The sequence below is a fragment of the Hydra viridissima genome, unplaced genomic scaffold (genome assembly GCF_058129835.1).
Source record: "Hydra viridissima isolate aposymbiotic clone 2 unplaced genomic scaffold, HvirCarnegie_v1 scaffold_2, whole genome shotgun sequence".
Lineage (NCBI taxonomy): Eukaryota > Metazoa > Cnidaria > Hydrozoa > Anthoathecata > Hydridae > Hydra > Hydra viridissima.
In genome coordinates this window covers 19,289,577-19,306,758 of record NW_028324301.1, presented here as the reverse complement: position 1 = coordinate 19,306,758, position 17,182 = coordinate 19,289,577, and the positions used below count along the sequence as shown (strand labels likewise).

General features: G+C 27.9%; 1 protein-coding gene across 4 annotated transcripts; it reads left to right on the top strand.

The window, feature by feature from the left end:
- Window positions 1-170: 170 nt before the first annotated feature.
- On the top strand, window positions 171-15,883 carry LOC145185020 (uncharacterized). 4 transcript variants are annotated; one of them, XM_090078202.1, is made up of 18 exons: window positions 171-1,117; window positions 1,275-1,315; window positions 1,415-1,560; window positions 4,569-4,629; window positions 4,796-4,864; window positions 6,078-6,140; window positions 6,328-6,431; window positions 7,980-8,098; window positions 8,314-8,632; window positions 9,557-9,731; window positions 10,423-10,662; window positions 10,779-10,818; window positions 10,948-11,003; window positions 13,990-14,107; window positions 14,227-14,265; window positions 14,379-14,440; window positions 14,532-14,682; window positions 15,465-15,883. In XM_090078202.1, the coding sequence occupies exons 1-18, from the start codon at window positions 1,068-1,070 to the stop codon at window positions 15,703-15,705; spliced, it is 2,094 nt and encodes a 697-aa protein (XP_089934328.1). In that variant the 5' UTR covers window positions 171-1,067; the 3' UTR covers window positions 15,706-15,883. The 4 variants fall into 4 exon arrangements, with proteins under 4 accessions (XP_089934328.1, XP_089934327.1, XP_089934326.1 ...); XM_090078201.1 differs by having other exon boundaries at window positions 8,311-8,632; XM_090078200.1 differs by having other exon boundaries at window positions 6,322-6,431.
- The last annotated feature ends 1,299 nt before the right edge of the window (window positions 15,884-17,182 follow it).

The following is a 17,182-nucleotide window of genomic DNA, read 5'->3' as shown; positions in this document are numbered from 1 at the left end:
TTATCAATTCCTTTTAGCGTGATACAATATCACTCCACGAATACTATTCAACATCTTCCTTAAATTGTAATTATGTATTCTAACCTGTTCAAAAACTGAGGTTTCCCCGAAACCTAGGGTATTTTCAACGCATGCGTATTTTTATTAATTTTCGTCAATAATGGCTAATCAGAAAAATAACTTGCGATATAGAAATTGGGCATGTTCTTCTAAATTAAACTAAAAGATGTAGTGAAAATCAATGAGTTGAAATATAGTTAGAATACCCTCATTTCTAAAATACTGAAATCTTCATTTATCTTAACTGCTTTAATGGAACTACCAACAATCAAAATCCATTACCAAAAATTTATCTTGTGTAGAAATTGTACTTTATTTTCAAAAAATGTTTACACATATACCTATCAATTTATCTCTGTTATAAATATGCTAAAACATTATTAAGTTTGATTGTAGTGGATTTGTATCTTACTAATATTAAGTACACCTTGCAAAAAGTATCATGGTGATCAGCCATTGTAATATGCTAGCTGTCTTGCTATATTTTAATTAGATACCGCTAATTAGCTTTACATTGCTGACTTTTTAATTATGGATGTCTCTTTTTCTTGCTGATAGTAATAAGTGCTTGGCTTAAAAATTGTTATGATGTTGTGCTTACAGAATATATATACTGTTTAATCTTAATTAAAATATATGGCCATAGGTATTTTTTATTTAAGTTTATAAATGACCTCAGTCAATATGCTAAGAAAATATCTAATGTCATATTATATAGATCATTGAATTTTGATTAACTATCTTAACTTGGTTCAGACTTTGAGTAGCAATTTACATTTGAAATTTACAGGTTTATACTTGAAATGAATTTACATTAGTTAAATTATCTAGCTTGCGAATATTATCATGATTTTAACTATTTTGATGATTGTTGATAAATATTGGATTTATAATATGTCAGTGTTTTAATCAGACCAGCAGAGAAAAAGAACTATATTTCAAATCTGTTTTTATGCATTAGAATAGTAAAACTACAAAAGAAGTGAAAACATTATTTCTTAATAGACATGGCTTTAAGCCGCGGGAGTTTTGAAACTCAATTTGGTGGAATAAACTCGTGAGTAAATATTTTTCAAAAAAATTATATATAAAACATGTAGAAGTTTTTACATCTAATGAAATGAAAGTACTCTTTGTTTTTGCATTATTACTTAATTGAATATTTTTAAAAATAAGTTATTAGTTATGTTATAATGTTTTTATATTCATTTTAGTTATTCAAATATTGGAAGAAAACCTTCAGATCTGTCGCCACGTAAGTTCAAGATTAATGATGACTTTTTATTTTACTTTTTTATAATCCTGAGGTAAATTTATACAATTATTGATCTAAAATATTAAATGTATATTTTAGCGGGTGGTGCTAACAGCTTTACATCAAATTTCATGAGTAGCAATAATAAGATGGGTTTTTTCAAAAAAGACGAAAATGAAGGGAGTGATAGTGATTCCTTTTATGGCAAAAATTTTTTACAAAGAAACAATAGCTCCAGTGATTCAGTAAGTCTACTAAATTAAACTATATTTTTCATAATCATAATAAATTTTATAAAAGATATTTTATTCCTAGGTTAGTAATAAAAGTTATTGCCATAAAAAATATATAGTCCACCAGAACAATCTAAAACAAGCATGAAATGTTTCTGTTCATACCAAAAGTACAGTAAGGAAAATTACTAATAGATAAAAATATTGTTAAAACAGATGATAATCAATATGCAACCTATGAATTTTTTCAAGTCAGCATTTGTTGGAGAAGGCAGAACTTATATACAGTTATTTCCCCCCCCCCCCCCCCAAAAAAAAAAAAAAACATAAAGTACATTTATATGTGCTAAAGAATTTTTCACAAATTTTATGTTAACCATTATTTGTATTTAATCAATTGCTAAAAATGATACATTAGCAATTTTATGGTTGAATGAGATGATATGACAGTTTTTAAAAAGATCCAAAGAAATTATAAGCATTAATCAGGCAAATGATTAACTTAAATGATTAAAAGATGATTAACTAAATTAATAAACTTTGACATGTAAAAAAAAATATATATATATTCAAAATCAATCTCAAAAATTATTTGAATATATGTTTATAGAAAATGAACCAACAGTGATGCAGTCAATAAATCAAACAATAATTTACATTTAATTAAATAGGTACAAAACTAGATTGCACAAAATAAGCCTTTCTACATTTGAAAGTTGAAGATCAATGGTGAGATCATATAAATGTAAATTTTATAAATAATTTAGATTGTTTGGTATAATCTTCCAATATTTGTAGAAAATAGAGCTTGCAATTCTAGGATTTCAGTATTGAAAATTTTGGATTATGAAATAATAAAACTAGCTAGAATAATAAAAGGCATTTTTTAAGCAATTACAAAAATCTATTTATAAAATGAAAAGCAAATAAATGCTGTAAGGATGATGTAAAAAGTTCATTTTAGAAAGAAATATTTTTGCTGTGTTTTGAAGTATGATTTCAGGAAGTACAAAGTGTCCAAGTTTCATTGCCGAAACAGTTTTGAATTTATAATCTGAGTAGTCTGGTGGAAAAAAATGCCTGCTCAGACTTACACTTGTCAATTTCACAGTCATTTAAAATGAATATGCTTTTTTAAAATAATCATCCAATGTACCCCCATATTGAAATTTCTTTTTATATTTTTGATGATAAAGTCTTGTATCTAACTGGCTGCATTGGGGACTGCCCTACTTTAATAAAATAATTGATTTCCATTTCAATACTCAAAAGATTATTTTCAAACTCAAATACTGTTTCAAACAGTTATTCTGTGTTAGATACATGTGATACTTGTACTACAGTAAAATTGGATGCTTTAGTCTTTCAAGCAGTTCTGTCAAAGTTTTTAATACTTAGATGAAGAAGACACTGTAATTATTTCTCCCTCAACATAAACATAGCTTTGACCATTATGAAACATAGTTTTAACCATTATGAAAGTATTGCAGAAGTCCATATATATCAGTTTAGGGTTTTGCAAACAAAGCATTAAAACTACATACAATTTCTGTCTGTCTTTAGTTGGTTTAAAATTTTTAGGTGTCTAAACAAATGTATCACTTTTTATACCTTTTTGATGACTGGCCCTTAATGAATTTCAATTAGATCATATTAAAGTCTTGTATTTTTATCCTTGCAGTCCAGCAAATCTTCCTAAATTTACTATTTCTTGAATGAAATCATGTTTATATTCTAATTCTGGTTGATTTGTAACTAATTCCTTTTGATAAAACCCTCCATTACTGGAAGTTGTATACCAAAATAAAGATTAACAAAAACCTACAATTAACTCTGTTCCTTTTTTTCTATTTTTTTTTTTTTTGCTGTACTCTACCACATGATTAGAAATTGTATTTACTGACATTAACAGATTTCTGAATTCAATGACAGTTAGGAGAGCCCTTAACTTTTTTTTAAAAAAATTTCATTAAATGAAAGCCCATTAAACACTGTTAGGCATGCAAGTGTAGCAGGGAATAATTTTTCTTTGGTTTCCAAAATTGAAAAGTATTCTGTTCATGGTTAGATTTTTCAATTTTAGTTCATCTCATGTGCTTGCTGTGTTGGAATAGGCAGAGTTGCACTTCCAACTTTAATGTTATGCTTTAGCAACAAATGTATATGGAGACCTATTATTGAACCACCACTTTTTAAATAGTTTTTATGGTCTAGCAATTTACACATTGGCCTTTCTCGTCATAGCAAATGTTTCTTGACATCGGAATAACTTTTGATTGGAAAAAAAAGGCGCGATTATTTAGTTTTTAATTTAATATATTATCTAATATTAAACCAAAAAATTTTATATAAATTTGCATGTTTTCACAGTTTAACAGTACAATGCAAAATTTATCCAAACAAAACATCCAAAAATAATAAAGTTAGACTGAGAAAGCTAAGCTAACCAGCCTGACATTGAGTAAATTTTCAAGCAACTTTTTTGACAGTATTTCTTTTAATAGCAAAAATCATGTAGTAGTTAACTAAAAAATCACGTAGTAGCAAAAATCACATATTAGTTTAACTAAAAATTTGCTACTTAGAGATTTCTGTAAACATTCAAGTTTTCAGAGAATTATATAAAAAAATGCATAACTGAGAATCCTGGGGTTGATACAAACATTCCTGGAACCCTGGAAATACAAGCAGTAATAGAAAAATTAATCACAAGAAGATACAAAAAAAAAAATTAGTGTTTATGTTATAAATAGATAAAGGAGTTGATATATTTGCAACCTAAAAAACATTCAATATTTAATGTGTTCATATATAAAATTAAGTTTTATAAACAAACTCATAAATGAAATTGAGTTAGGCAAAAGTGAGAACATTATACATAAAATAGCAGATAAATGATGCATTCTGTTTAGAATTCTTTACAAATTTTCTGAAGCTTTCTATTAGTTTGGTGTTATGACTGCTATGGTGGCTTTATGCTAAAAAATCAGTTGAAAGTTTTTGAAATTTATTTTTTTTAGTTATCAAGTCAAATGTCTGGTATGAACTTATATGGTAATCCTATGTCACTTTCTTCTTCAGGTAATGTGTTATGAGTTTTAAACTTTAACTATTGTTTATTATGAGATTTTTTTTTATATCCCAATTAAAATCAATCAATTTAAAAATGTACCTATTAAACATTTATTCAAAAAAAATGTTATCAATAATGTGTAACTGATTTATATTCTTCATGTGTTATGTTTAGCATTTAAGTCTAAAGAACAGACAGAAAGATCTAATTCACCTAGCTGGGGTTCAGGATGGGGACAAACAGGTATTTTCATTGTATTAAACAATGAAGCCTTCTTTTTTTTCTTTTAAGTTATATATTTTTTAAATGTTGGATTAGAGTGTTCAGCTGTTTCTTTATTTAAAATATAATTTTATTTTTACCTTTTTGTTGCATACCCTGAATTAATATTATTTTTATGTTGCTAATTTCTATTTAATCATAATTTTAAGTGTTTAATTAAAATTTCAAAGAACTTATTTTAGAAACGCAAAATGTTTTTTAAAAACTTTACTTGAAGTAATCCTTGAAGTGCAAAATTATCTGTTTGTAGGGTCACTTTACAACTAAAAAAAGGTCTCATTGGACCATAACATTAAAGTTATAACTTTTTTACACTTTAATTTTAAGAGTTTCTAGGGTCTTGTTTGTCACATGCTAATAAAAGCAGGAATGGCCCTTAAATTCCCAAATCGATCATTATTATCCCTCCTATTTACTGTTTCAGATGTTAAGTATATAAAAATATATTAAACTTTAGATAAGTGGAGCTTCACTTATTTCAATTTATTCCTGGTAATGATGTGGAAAAGCAATTGACTGAGGAAGTTTTTTTAATTTTATTTTACCTGCACAATGATTGCAATATTGCAATATAAAACATACCTTCTGTAAGCAAGATAAGTGCAGGTTCCTAACACATAGTAAATTAAGCTAAACATGTCATAAAAGTAGACAAACACTTTGTAGCGAGAAGAGTGACAGGATTGTCTTAGAACCACTCTTAGAACTACTACATAAAGGTCTTTAGAACATTATTTGATGATTAATTCAAGTTGAGAAAATTTTAAGCGTCATAACCATCATAGTATTTAAAATTACTTTTAAAAAGAACTAACTTACATTAATAATTAAAATTCAATATATTTAGTAATAAGATAGTGTTCCACATAAATGTAAATTCAACAATCTTTTATTGTTATTGTTTGGTTTGAAAGTTTGGATAATGTTAATCACAACTCTTGTAATGATCCAATAATTCTAAATCAGAGGTTATCCAGAATATTGAACCATGTTCAAAGTATGCTTTTTGATTAGTTTAATAATTATTAGCTTTTTAAAAATAGCATTAAATTTACTAATCATATTTTAGCTCACACTCACATCAACATTTTTTTCAGTTACTTGTTCAGGATGTAAATGATGCTTAAAGTCTAAATGCTTTCTTTGAGTACCATTTTAGATTTTTAATTTTTAGATCCTAATACAGATTTATGGAATAGATCAACACTGGGTAGCTCTACTAGTTTGAATAATAAAGGTAAACATTTGAATTGTGTGAATAATTTTTTTTGTGAATACTAAATGCAATTTTTAAAACATTTTGACGCAATATGAGACTGCTTCCAGCATTTAAAGCCTTTATTATGCTTGTTAAGCAATAGATTAATACTATTAAACTCTGTGTTAGATCAATCATTTACTTGGCTTTTTTAATATAGTTTCAGGAAATAATGGTTTTTCACAAGGGTTTAGCAGCACTGGTTTTTCAAATCTTCCAACATCTTCACGAGCTAACACCATTAGCAGTAATTCATTATTACAACTTCAAGTAAGTTTATACTTATCACATAATGGTTGCACAAGGTTTTAAAAAAATCCACATTAATTTAATTTAGAATGTCAATTACCAGAATGTTAATGATGTTAAAAATTGACATAAAAGAAATTGTTATCAACACAGCATGCATTTGTAAATATTTACTAACTCTGGCAATATTATTTTAAATGTTCTGAATAGACATTATATAGTTTGATATTTTCTTAGATTTCTGTAGCATATATGTGAGCAAATGATAAATCTTTTTCATCTTGAGTGCCAAAAAAAAGGTATAATTGACTTTTAATTCTAAGTAATTACGTGAAAGGGTATTGCAACAAGACTAGATATTGGTTTATATTAAAACAAGGCCTTATGAGCAAAATGACAAAGAAGGCTTTTCAAGTCTAGTTTGATGAAAATGATCTAAAGGCCAAGGCTAAGGTAAAATCCAAGAGTCACCTCCTCACTGATGCTGTTAAAATCAAGAATGTAGAAATAATTAATTTTTATTTATCATGAAGAATTTTCTTCCAATTATTCTGACCTATGATGAGAAAATTTTCATTTTAAATTCTATGTTTAAAAGTAGGACTGATTGCTATATGAGTGAACCCTGAGAATATTCCTAAAGCTGTCAAGATTGTGCTCAGAATAAAGCACCTGGCTTTTGTGACAATACAAAAAGACAAAAGTAGTTTAGAAAAGATATATCAGATTTCTGGCAAAAAATCCTTTTGGCCTCCCAGTTTTAAATCTGATTAATTACTTAATCTGTGCACCCTAAGTCAAAGGCCTGTGTGTCTCCTTACATCATTGTCACTGCCCTGAAGGCCTCCTTCATCAAGCAATCAAATACCTTACCCAACAAATGTCAAGAAGGTCTTCAAAAAGTTTACCACCAAGATCAAGGTGTGACTATTTGCAATGGGTCTCATTATAAGTATTGTATTTTAAATTCTATGAAATCAATTATCTTTATTAAAGTATATGGTCGTTTTAAAATTTCACTTTTTTCTTTTCTCACTAGAGTTAATGTGAATTTTACTGTCCCATACTATATCTTTAAATTATTTGAAAATAGTTTTCTCTAAAGTAAATCAAGGTTTGGTTGAGCTCTTTACCTTCAAATGTAAAAGTGCACAAGCTATTTTACTCTGATGTATGTTTTCACAATTGGTACTAGTTACTTTTTAAGTCTATTTCTTATCTGTCTTTGAAAAATGGAAAATTCAATTAAATACAAAACCATAATGGAAAATAACATGTTTGTTTCCATTATGTTTTTATATTTAACTGAGTTCCAAGATAATTATGTTCTAATATTTTTTCCTTCCAAACCAGAAGGAAAAAATATTAGAACATAATTATCTAACTAAAGCATAGGATTTTTTCTATTTTTCTCTTGCTTTGCTTTAAAAAATATTTCATTTTAAACAATATTTGATATAAAACAAGAAGAAAGTTAAAAAGTGTCGTTATGTTTTGTTACTGTGAGGCAAAATCAATATTGATAACATTGTTTAGTGTTTAATTTTTAACCACTTTCTTATTTTCTAGTTTCCAAGAAGTCTTTCATCACAATCAAACAATATTTTCTCATCAAGCACCCAATCATCTTCTGATCTGCAAAATAGCCATCAGCAAAATCTCAAACTTCTTTCTGGTCAATCATCACCGTAAGTTTTATCCTTTTTTATCTTGTGAAGTATTCTTATTGTTATTCTCTTTTTTTTTTTTACTATTTTTGTTATTATTATTTTTATCATTTTTTAAATTTTTTTTACTTATTTTTTGTTATTATTACTATTTTTTTTCTTATTATTTTTATTATTGTTATTCTCTTTTCTGTGTTTTTTTTTTTTAAGTTGATTTTTCATATTTTATTTAGAAGAAGCGGCTTACTTTCACTTGGACACCAACAACAACAATTACAAAACTCTCAGCAACAACAACAACAACAGCAGCAGCAGCAACAGCGTGGCGTTATTGGACAAATACCAATGCAAGGTCATTCTTCCCCAAGTAATTCTCCAGGGCTTATCATAGGAAATAAAATTGGCATGAGTCAAACATCTAGGACAATTGGCTTGCCCCCATCTTCAATGGGTTTAGGTAGCTCAACTCCTCCTCTATCAAATGGTAACTTTCCTGGCTTTATTGGAGGGCAAATCAATAGGAATGGCCTATCTAGTAATAGCTCTTTTGGTCAGGTAATCTTTTAGCTTGACAAGTTATTAATACAATATTCATTAACCTACAAGTTTACATTGCATATTAACTCTGCATGAAGTGTGTATGTAACAGGAACATTTTTCAGAACTCTTTTAATTTTGATGAAAGGTTTTAGCAATCAAAATCACAGGAGCTTCTTACTCCAGTAAAACTATCCTTTTTTTCCATTGAGTTTTTTTCATATGGTCTTTAAACTATATTTGAAAACAATCATTTAGTAGCAATTCTCTTTTTTTTCTTCTAGAATATTTAGTTGCTGGGATGTTTCTTCATTATTGCTTTAAATTTTTCCTAATGGTACAACTAAATTAAAAGAAAGAATTGCTTATTGCTTTTTCTAAATATCATTGTTTAAAATATTTCTATTACATAAAATTTACATCATATATGTTAGTATGTGTAAATATTTTATTAGCTCACATTTTTTGTATAAAGTTCTTGAAAATTTTAAGTTATACATTTCAGCGTAATACTACACAGCTTTAAAATATGACAAAATATTCAAAAAACATATCTTTAAAGCAATTTTGATGTGGTTATGAGCTAAATTTACTAATTAAAATAAATTTCTTCAAATTTTGCTAAAGCTAGTTAACCTTTTTTTATATATATGGTACATATGCTTAAGAATGGGGCAACTGTTGTACCAGCAGATAAAAATTCACATGGTAAATAGATTTAGTGACTAAACATTTCAGCAACCTAAAACCCCAGCTGCAAAAGGACAGCACCTTAAGTTCCTGCTCACTTTCAGTAATAGTTTTATATAATGCTGCTAAGTCATTCAAAATATTCCATATAAATGTTATATATGTACTGCATTTATATGTTAATTTAATATGTAAAGAAAAATGTTAAATGCATCACAATACTTTGGTTTTCAATAAATTTTTATTTATCAGGGTATATTAAGTTCTGCCATCCCTTCTGCCAATTCATCTTCAAGTAGGGAGTCAAATCCAAACAGTCATGGCAATATTGGTCCTCCTAATTCAGGTGGAGCTGGTGCCACAGTTTTTGACAATGAGTTTCCTGCATTGGCAAACAGGCTTGGAAATTCATCTTCTTCTCGAACTGGTTTGTTAATACAATTATGAAAAAAAAAAAAATGTGTTTTAAAATTAGATAAAACATCTAATATTGCTTTAATTATTTGCTTATTGTATACAACTTTTTTTTTTTCATTTAATATGATTTGACTTTTTGAACATTTAAGCTAACAATATTTTTATTCCATTCATTTGTTGATATAAAGAACCTTTGCTATATAAAGAAAGACCTGACCACTAATTTTCCTTCTTTACATGTGTGTTCACTCACGTATTTACATGTGTGTTCACATATTTTTAAAAAAAGAATTGAAAACAAAAATTAACACAAAATTTTTTGAACATTTTTAAAATTTTGTTTCTTAAGTTAGCTGGTATTACTAAGCTGCTTAAAAGTTTGTTCAGCAGTTTCTTGTGCCTAAAGTATTATGTACAGGACTCTGTTGTGTTATACCATAGGTTCAAACAGTGTCTACAAATTTAAATTAGGCATTTAGATTTAAAAAAAGTTGTTTTTAATATTGTTAAAAAAAAAAAAAAAATCATAAAACTTCTTTTTTCCTTTAGGGCAAAGCTCTTTTTCATTTGTCATTTGTCAAATTTTCATTTGTCATTTGTCAAACAGTGTCTACAAATTTAAATTAGGCATTTAGATTTAAAAAAAGTTGTTTTTAATATTGTTAAAATAAAAAAAGCATGAAACTTCTTTTTTCCTTTAGGGCAAAGCTCTTTTTCATTTGTCATGTCGACAGGAAACAAGTCTTTAGATGGTAACCAAGAATTCCAAATTCAAAATGAAGATTTCCCTGCATTACCTGGTGCAACACAACAACAGATGCAATCAGATGGTAGTGCACTTGGTGGTGGCTTGCAAGGAATCACACAATCTACATCTTCAACAACAACTCATACTATTCAACATCAGGATAGTAAAGAAAATTTAGCAACGGAACCTTATGGTAGCCATATTCTGTCAAATGTTTTCAATATGCATAGCTTCATTAAATTTTAGTACCTTCAAAAAGTTTTTTTAAAAATCAGTGATATAAGGTTTAACTTTTATTTTGTCTTTAAGGTTTAGGTTCTTCTTATGAGCAAATACTCAAAGATGGCAGGTACCTTTTGATTTTTTTTTTTTTTTATAAGAGGAAAGGTGGATGGGGATAATTTCTAAATTTAGTGTAATAAAAAAATTATATCCAATACTTTTACCCTTGTTAACAATTAATTTTTTACTTGTGAAGGTTGATTGAAAAGAAAGCCAGGACACCTATCTCTGGCATCCAGACAAACTCCTCTGGTATTGTTTCATTTTACTATTATACAATTATACCATATCCCTGGTTTATAAGACTTATTTTTGAACTGAAAAATACAAATTATTAATTTATTATCATTATTTAAGTCAAAGAGTATTTTTCCTCAGGTCTTTATTCTAGGTTACTCTCTCCATCCTGTTTCAAATTTTCTTTCTTAGTGACTAAATTTGTGTAATTTTAATCATCAAAATATTTAATCATATTGTAATCTTCTGAATACTTAAACAATTTGAGTTAACTAATTAACATAAGGTAATCTTTTTCTTGCATATATTTTTTGCAATTGAGTGCTGGCTAGTTTTTCATTTATTTAATTTCACTCCAGTGTTGCATTAAATAATATTCTTAGTTAAAATGCATTTTTCTATTTATGACTAGCTTTAGTTTTACATTAAATTGCAGTTGTTCATGGTTAGGAACAGTTTTTATAAATCAGTACACATACATGAATGGCAGATTTTCATGGTAAAAAGGTCTTTTTAATCATTATAATGGGTCACATGATATACACATAGCTTAAAGACTTTCCATTGGCAAATAATGATAAATATTTCTCTAAGGTTGCCAGACAGAGTAACATAATTTAAATATTAGTTTTACTAAGTGTGCTATTTTATTATATATATTATTATACATATTACTATATTATCATAAGTCTATTTGGCCTCTTTTTCTTTGATGATATTAACTTCATCAGCTTTGAAAAGCCATAACAAAACTTGACTTTCCATTTCCTTGTTGATATATTCTAATTTTTTATATGTTTTGCAAATGATTTCAAAATAAAGCCCATTCTCCATATTAGGTGAAAAATCCAGAATAGATAATCAAGCCTAATCAAGCTGGAAAGCCAATAGTATCAGTATGATAAATCAAATAACCTTATATCTTTTTGACTTCATATCAAAAAAGATCAGAGCAGAAAGTTGAGGAAAAAACTGTTACTGTTTCACTTGCATGGGAAAATTTTACAAATGTATAAGAGGGCCTGATTGAATAATACAAAAATAACAATCAACCATCATGTTTAAGATGCTACAAATGTTTCAGTCCTTTAGGTAAAGCTTTGCCTCACTACTGCAATGAATCCACTTATTGGAAAAACTTAAAAGATTTGATTGCAAAAGATTCTAAAGCTTTCTAGCTGGTGTCATCTCAGAGCCAGCCTCACCAAAAAGAACAGAAAACCTTGTCTATCAAATAAACATCCAATGAATTATACAGGTCCCATTGACATAAGGGCAAAGTCAATCAAACATTTATTTTCAATAAAAGGTTTCATCAATGCTTAGCTCAGCTCAGGTTTGTCTAACCTCAGAATAAAGATATTGGTCAGAACATCAAGTGCAAAATTAATTCCACCTGATTTCCAAGCAAGTTTTAAAACTTATTCTAAAAATGAAATCGCTTTCTGCCAATAGTGAGTCCAAGATATATAGTTTGGAGAAGATTGATCAGTTCAAAGCATCTTACAATGCAAAATGGAAGTGTAAAGCCTATGCTGTCTTCACTTGAAGGATATTATTTACCACAAAAACATGCCTTTAGGGCTCTTTAGTGAACAAGCAGCTGAAGCAGTACATTAGAATTTTCATCACGGATCAGATACAAAAAGTCAATCAAAGACATTCAAGAGTATGCCCCAATATTGCTCAGCAGTATTGTAGACTACAAAAGCAGCATCTTTAGAAATTGAAAACAAAGTCAACTATCTTTTTGATGCAATTGAAAAGTAAGAACCTGTTATCAAATTTGAGAAGAAAGACTATTTTTTGAATTTCGAAAAATAATCTTTTAGGAACAAAAAAATTAAAAACGTTTTTTTTTTTTTGCTGAAAAATGTTTTGCTGAAAAATAAAGCTAAAAAAATATTTTTTATTCTCAAGAATTGGATAAATGTTTTTGTGAAAATAAACATTTTTTTCATAATTATTAAAGTTTATGAAGTTCATAAATACTTAGAAAGCTACTATCTCTGGAAAGCTGCAATCTAACCCCTACTACAATTTTTATTTAATAAACCATTAAGCATTTTTTCATTTGACTGAATACAATGTGTCTCTATAAGAAATTCTTTTTTAAAGTGTGTTCAAGCAACCTTGATATAGAAAATTTATTTATTTTAAATGTAGCTTTCCTTTAACAAGACAAAAAGTAACATTAGAATATCAATAGAATAACAATCAGGCAAAAAAATTTGCAAGAAATTTTATCTGTTTATAAACATGAGTAACTTCAACATTTTCAAAGACAAACTTTCACATGTAAGTGGCACTTTCACATGTAAGTGGCACTTTTGGGTCTGCTCAAAAGGCACTGTATCCCTATTTTTGCAATAGTGAGTACTGGATAACCTGTCTCAAAGTACTTGGGTCTGTCATTGATAAATCATATGGACCACCATTATACTTTTTCTCACTTTTTTTGTCATGTAGTATGTGTACTTAATACTTTTGCTATTTCCGTTTTTAATATTTATGATTTTTTTTGAAGTTTTTATATTTACTGTTTTATTTTAAATTTACATTTGTGGAAATGAGAAATATAAGAATAATACAATACTTTGATCAAATTAGTACAAAAAGTAAAATTAATCTACTTCAGCTATTGTAAGTAAATATCATTATTAATAATCAAATAAATAAAATGTTGTTGTTAAAATATTACACATTTACTTTAAATATGTAATTTTTAACACCAACTTAAACTTATATAATACAATTAAGTGATGGTTTTTAACATTTCATTGACTCCTTATGACATTTTGTTTTTGTCATTAAATTGACTACTTTCTTTTTTATAATACATTTACTTACAGATTTTTGATAGAATTCATTGCCCTCTGTCAGAACATATTGTGGTTTATATATTTAGTAATTTAAATATATCAAAATTAAATAAAATATATTAAAATAAATAATATTTAGTAATTTGAATAATATATTAAAATTTCTACTGTCCCTATAGGTGTCATAACTAACATTCCATCTGGCATGGTGACAGACCAGTTTGGTATGATAGGATTACTTACTTTTATTCGAGCTGCTGAAACAGAGCCCAATCTTGTTACTCTTGCACTTGGCAGGTAACTTGAAAGAGACTGCTAATTTAATAATTGATTTTTGTAAGATAGCTGCAAATCATAAAAATCTAAACATTTGTAAAGCAATTCCTAAAAATCTTTATATCTTTCATTTGTTTTAGTGACCTGACAACCCTTGGACTGAATCTCAACTCCACTGAGTTAGTAGAATCTTTTATAATAGCATTTCAATTATATATTTAAGTGGATCTTCAACTTAGGAATTTTTTTAATATGTTTCTTTGTTTTTTTACAGCTAACTTTTTTGTTCCAGGAGTCTTTATCACACGTTTGGCTCTCCCTTCTCTGACTCTACATGCAAACCGCATGAAATAGGTAAAAGTTTATTTTGGTTTAAAGTTTTTTCTTTACATCTAAGTAATTTTATGCATTTACGTTGTAGTTGACACAAGAAATTTAAATTTAGATTTCTATGCTCCTCAAGAATACCTCATAAGTTCTTATATTAGAGATAAACTGGCTCCAATTAAACTTGGCCGTTATGGCGAAGATCTTCTCTTTTATCTATACTATACAAATTGTGGAGATATTCTTCAATTGGCCTCAGCTGCTGAACTGTAAATTTTATGCTATTTTCTGTTATATGACTTTATACTGCTCCTGATAGTACATTAAAGTTTTTCACTTATTTACAACATCATGTTCCATAAGTTCAGTATTTGTCTTAATAAAGAAACTGTGCAACTCACCCTAGAAAAAAATTATTTTTTGCATTAATAACTTTATATTTAATATGCGTATTACATGTTACAAAGAAGCATATATCTTCAGAATCTTTCATAACACTCCTAAATCTACGTTATTCTTTTTTCTTTCTCTAATTTTTTTGTTATCTGCAATTTATGTATGCATGTATCAACAGGGTGCAGAAAAAAGTTCCCTAAAAAAATAAACAGCAAAACAAATTACACTGTTAAAGAAAAAAATATACTAAAATTTTCAAAAATACTAAAAGAATACAAAATGCATATGTATATGTATGTATGCATGTATATATGTATGTATGTATGTATGTATGTATGTATGTATGTATGTATGTATGTATGTATGTATGTATGTATGTATGTATGTATGTATGTATGTATGTTATGTATGTTATGTATGTTATGTATGTTATGTATGTTAGGTATGTTAGGTATGTTATGTATGTAATATATCGTCTATTGACAAGCAAAACTCATTAAGTGACACTGCAGCTAATTGCACTTAATGAGTTTTACTTGTCAATAGACGGTATGAAGTCTCGTTTTTTGTTAATTGATTTAGCTGAGAAAATAGTGTTATAAAGGTTTTTCAGTTATTAAAATCTTTTAAAATCTAAATGTTTACTTAAAAATAGATACGCTCGAGATTGGAGGTATCATAAAGACGAACGTGTTTGGATTACCAGATTTCCAGGCATGGAGCCTCAAATTAAAACAGCCTCGTATGAGAAAGGAACATATTATTATTTTGACCCACAAGGCTGGAGAAAGGTTGCGAAGGAGTTTTACGTCGAGTACGACAAGCTGGAAGAAAAACCCACTGCTCAAGCTCTACAGCAACAGCAAGCTCAACAGCAGACGCAGCAGGTGGCTTAAAACCATTGTCTTCGTTTAAAATTATTCTCGTAAGCATGAGCAATGCATTGCATGGAATTGATCTGATTGTGACTTAGAAACGATAAAAAATCTTTATCGTACTGCGAACGTTTTGAAGTTCGAACCTAGGTCGTCCTGGTTTGTAAGAATGAATATTGAATATATGAATCCATAATTACTTTGTCTTTAAATAAAAGTAATGATCTTGCGCACTGGATTTATGTCGGAATAAATTATTTTTTTAACTAGCTGAAATTAGTTGATGATTTCTTTTTTAACAAAAGTTATACAATGACCTAAAGGAAAATCGAAACTCATTTTGTGCCAAGTATAAGTTAAAAACAAGTCCTAGTTTTTGGTAAAATTTATGCATTTCAAATAAAATGGTGAATTTTCTTCAGGTACAACGCCCGAATATCAACGTTAAAAAGATAATTCACATTTATACAACAAAATACAACAATTTAAAAAACATCCGTTAAATAAAAAATATTTTTTCCCCTTTGTTAACTTGACCCTTTATCTTGTCACTTACATATCCTATCAGTGTTCCAAAAATAAGATTTGTTGCATTTCCTGTTGTAATCATTTACAATTGGTCAAATGACTAAATTGAGTCCTCGTGGAGAAGTGCTATTAACAACATGTGGAGGTGTCATTTGGCGTGGTGAATAAAAATGAGCAACTGCTTTTACTCAGTATTTGGTCAGCTTTACGTGAATAAAAACTTCTGCAGTTTTCTTCATATTTTTATTCGCGTAAAGGTAAGCAATTTACTTAGTAATTGCTCAATTTTTCGTGAATAAAAACTAAAGAAAAGTTGTTAATGTTCTTATTCACGTAAAGCTGACCAATTACTGAGTATAAGCAATTGCTCATTTTTATTCACCCGGCCTATTAATACCAAGGATCTCAGATTTATTTCAGATCAAGACAACCCTCTTTTATTGTCAGAAGTATATAGCAACCATCCATCTAATAGTAAATTTCAAAACCAGTGATAAAAATGTCTTATCTCATTGGCCTCTATTGCATCTGTAAGACAAAATAATTTTATGATAAGCTTTTTTGAAAAATAGATTTCAAAACCTGTACAGTACAGTTTTTTTTTTACCCTAATTTTCCCAAAATTCGGAAACAGAGTTTCGTTTACTTGTTACCAGAAACATAGTTTTAAAAATTTTTGAAAGTTCTAAAGCATCTTCCAATCTTAAAATAATATCTACCAAGTTGGCGGCTAAACTAGTCAATTATTTGTTACAGAATAAAGTAATAACAACAAGTATAGGTTTAAAAGACTCCTTAATTTCTTAAACTTAGTTTTACTAATATATAAACTTAGTTGCAAGATATAACGCACTTTTTCACACTCTTGATATGAAAATATTTAGCTTGGTAGACAAAAAAGCTGTTGACGCTTTAAAGTATTTTGCATATATCTACTTTTACATAAGTATAATAAAGTATAATATTTTGG

Coding starts and splice junctions, on each gene's coding strand:
- LOC145185020 (XM_090078199.1), top strand. CDS start 1,068: ATGGCTTTAAGCCGCGGGAGTTTTGAAACTCAATTTGGTGGAATAAAC. Junction 1,316..1,414: donor ACCTTCAGATCTGTCGCCAC/GTAAGTTCAAGA, acceptor TGTATATTTTAG/CGGGTGGTGCTAACAGCTTT. Junction 10,663..10,778: donor TTTAGCAACGGAACCTTATG/GTAGCCATATTC, acceptor TTTGTCTTTAAG/GTTTAGGTTCTTCTTATGAG.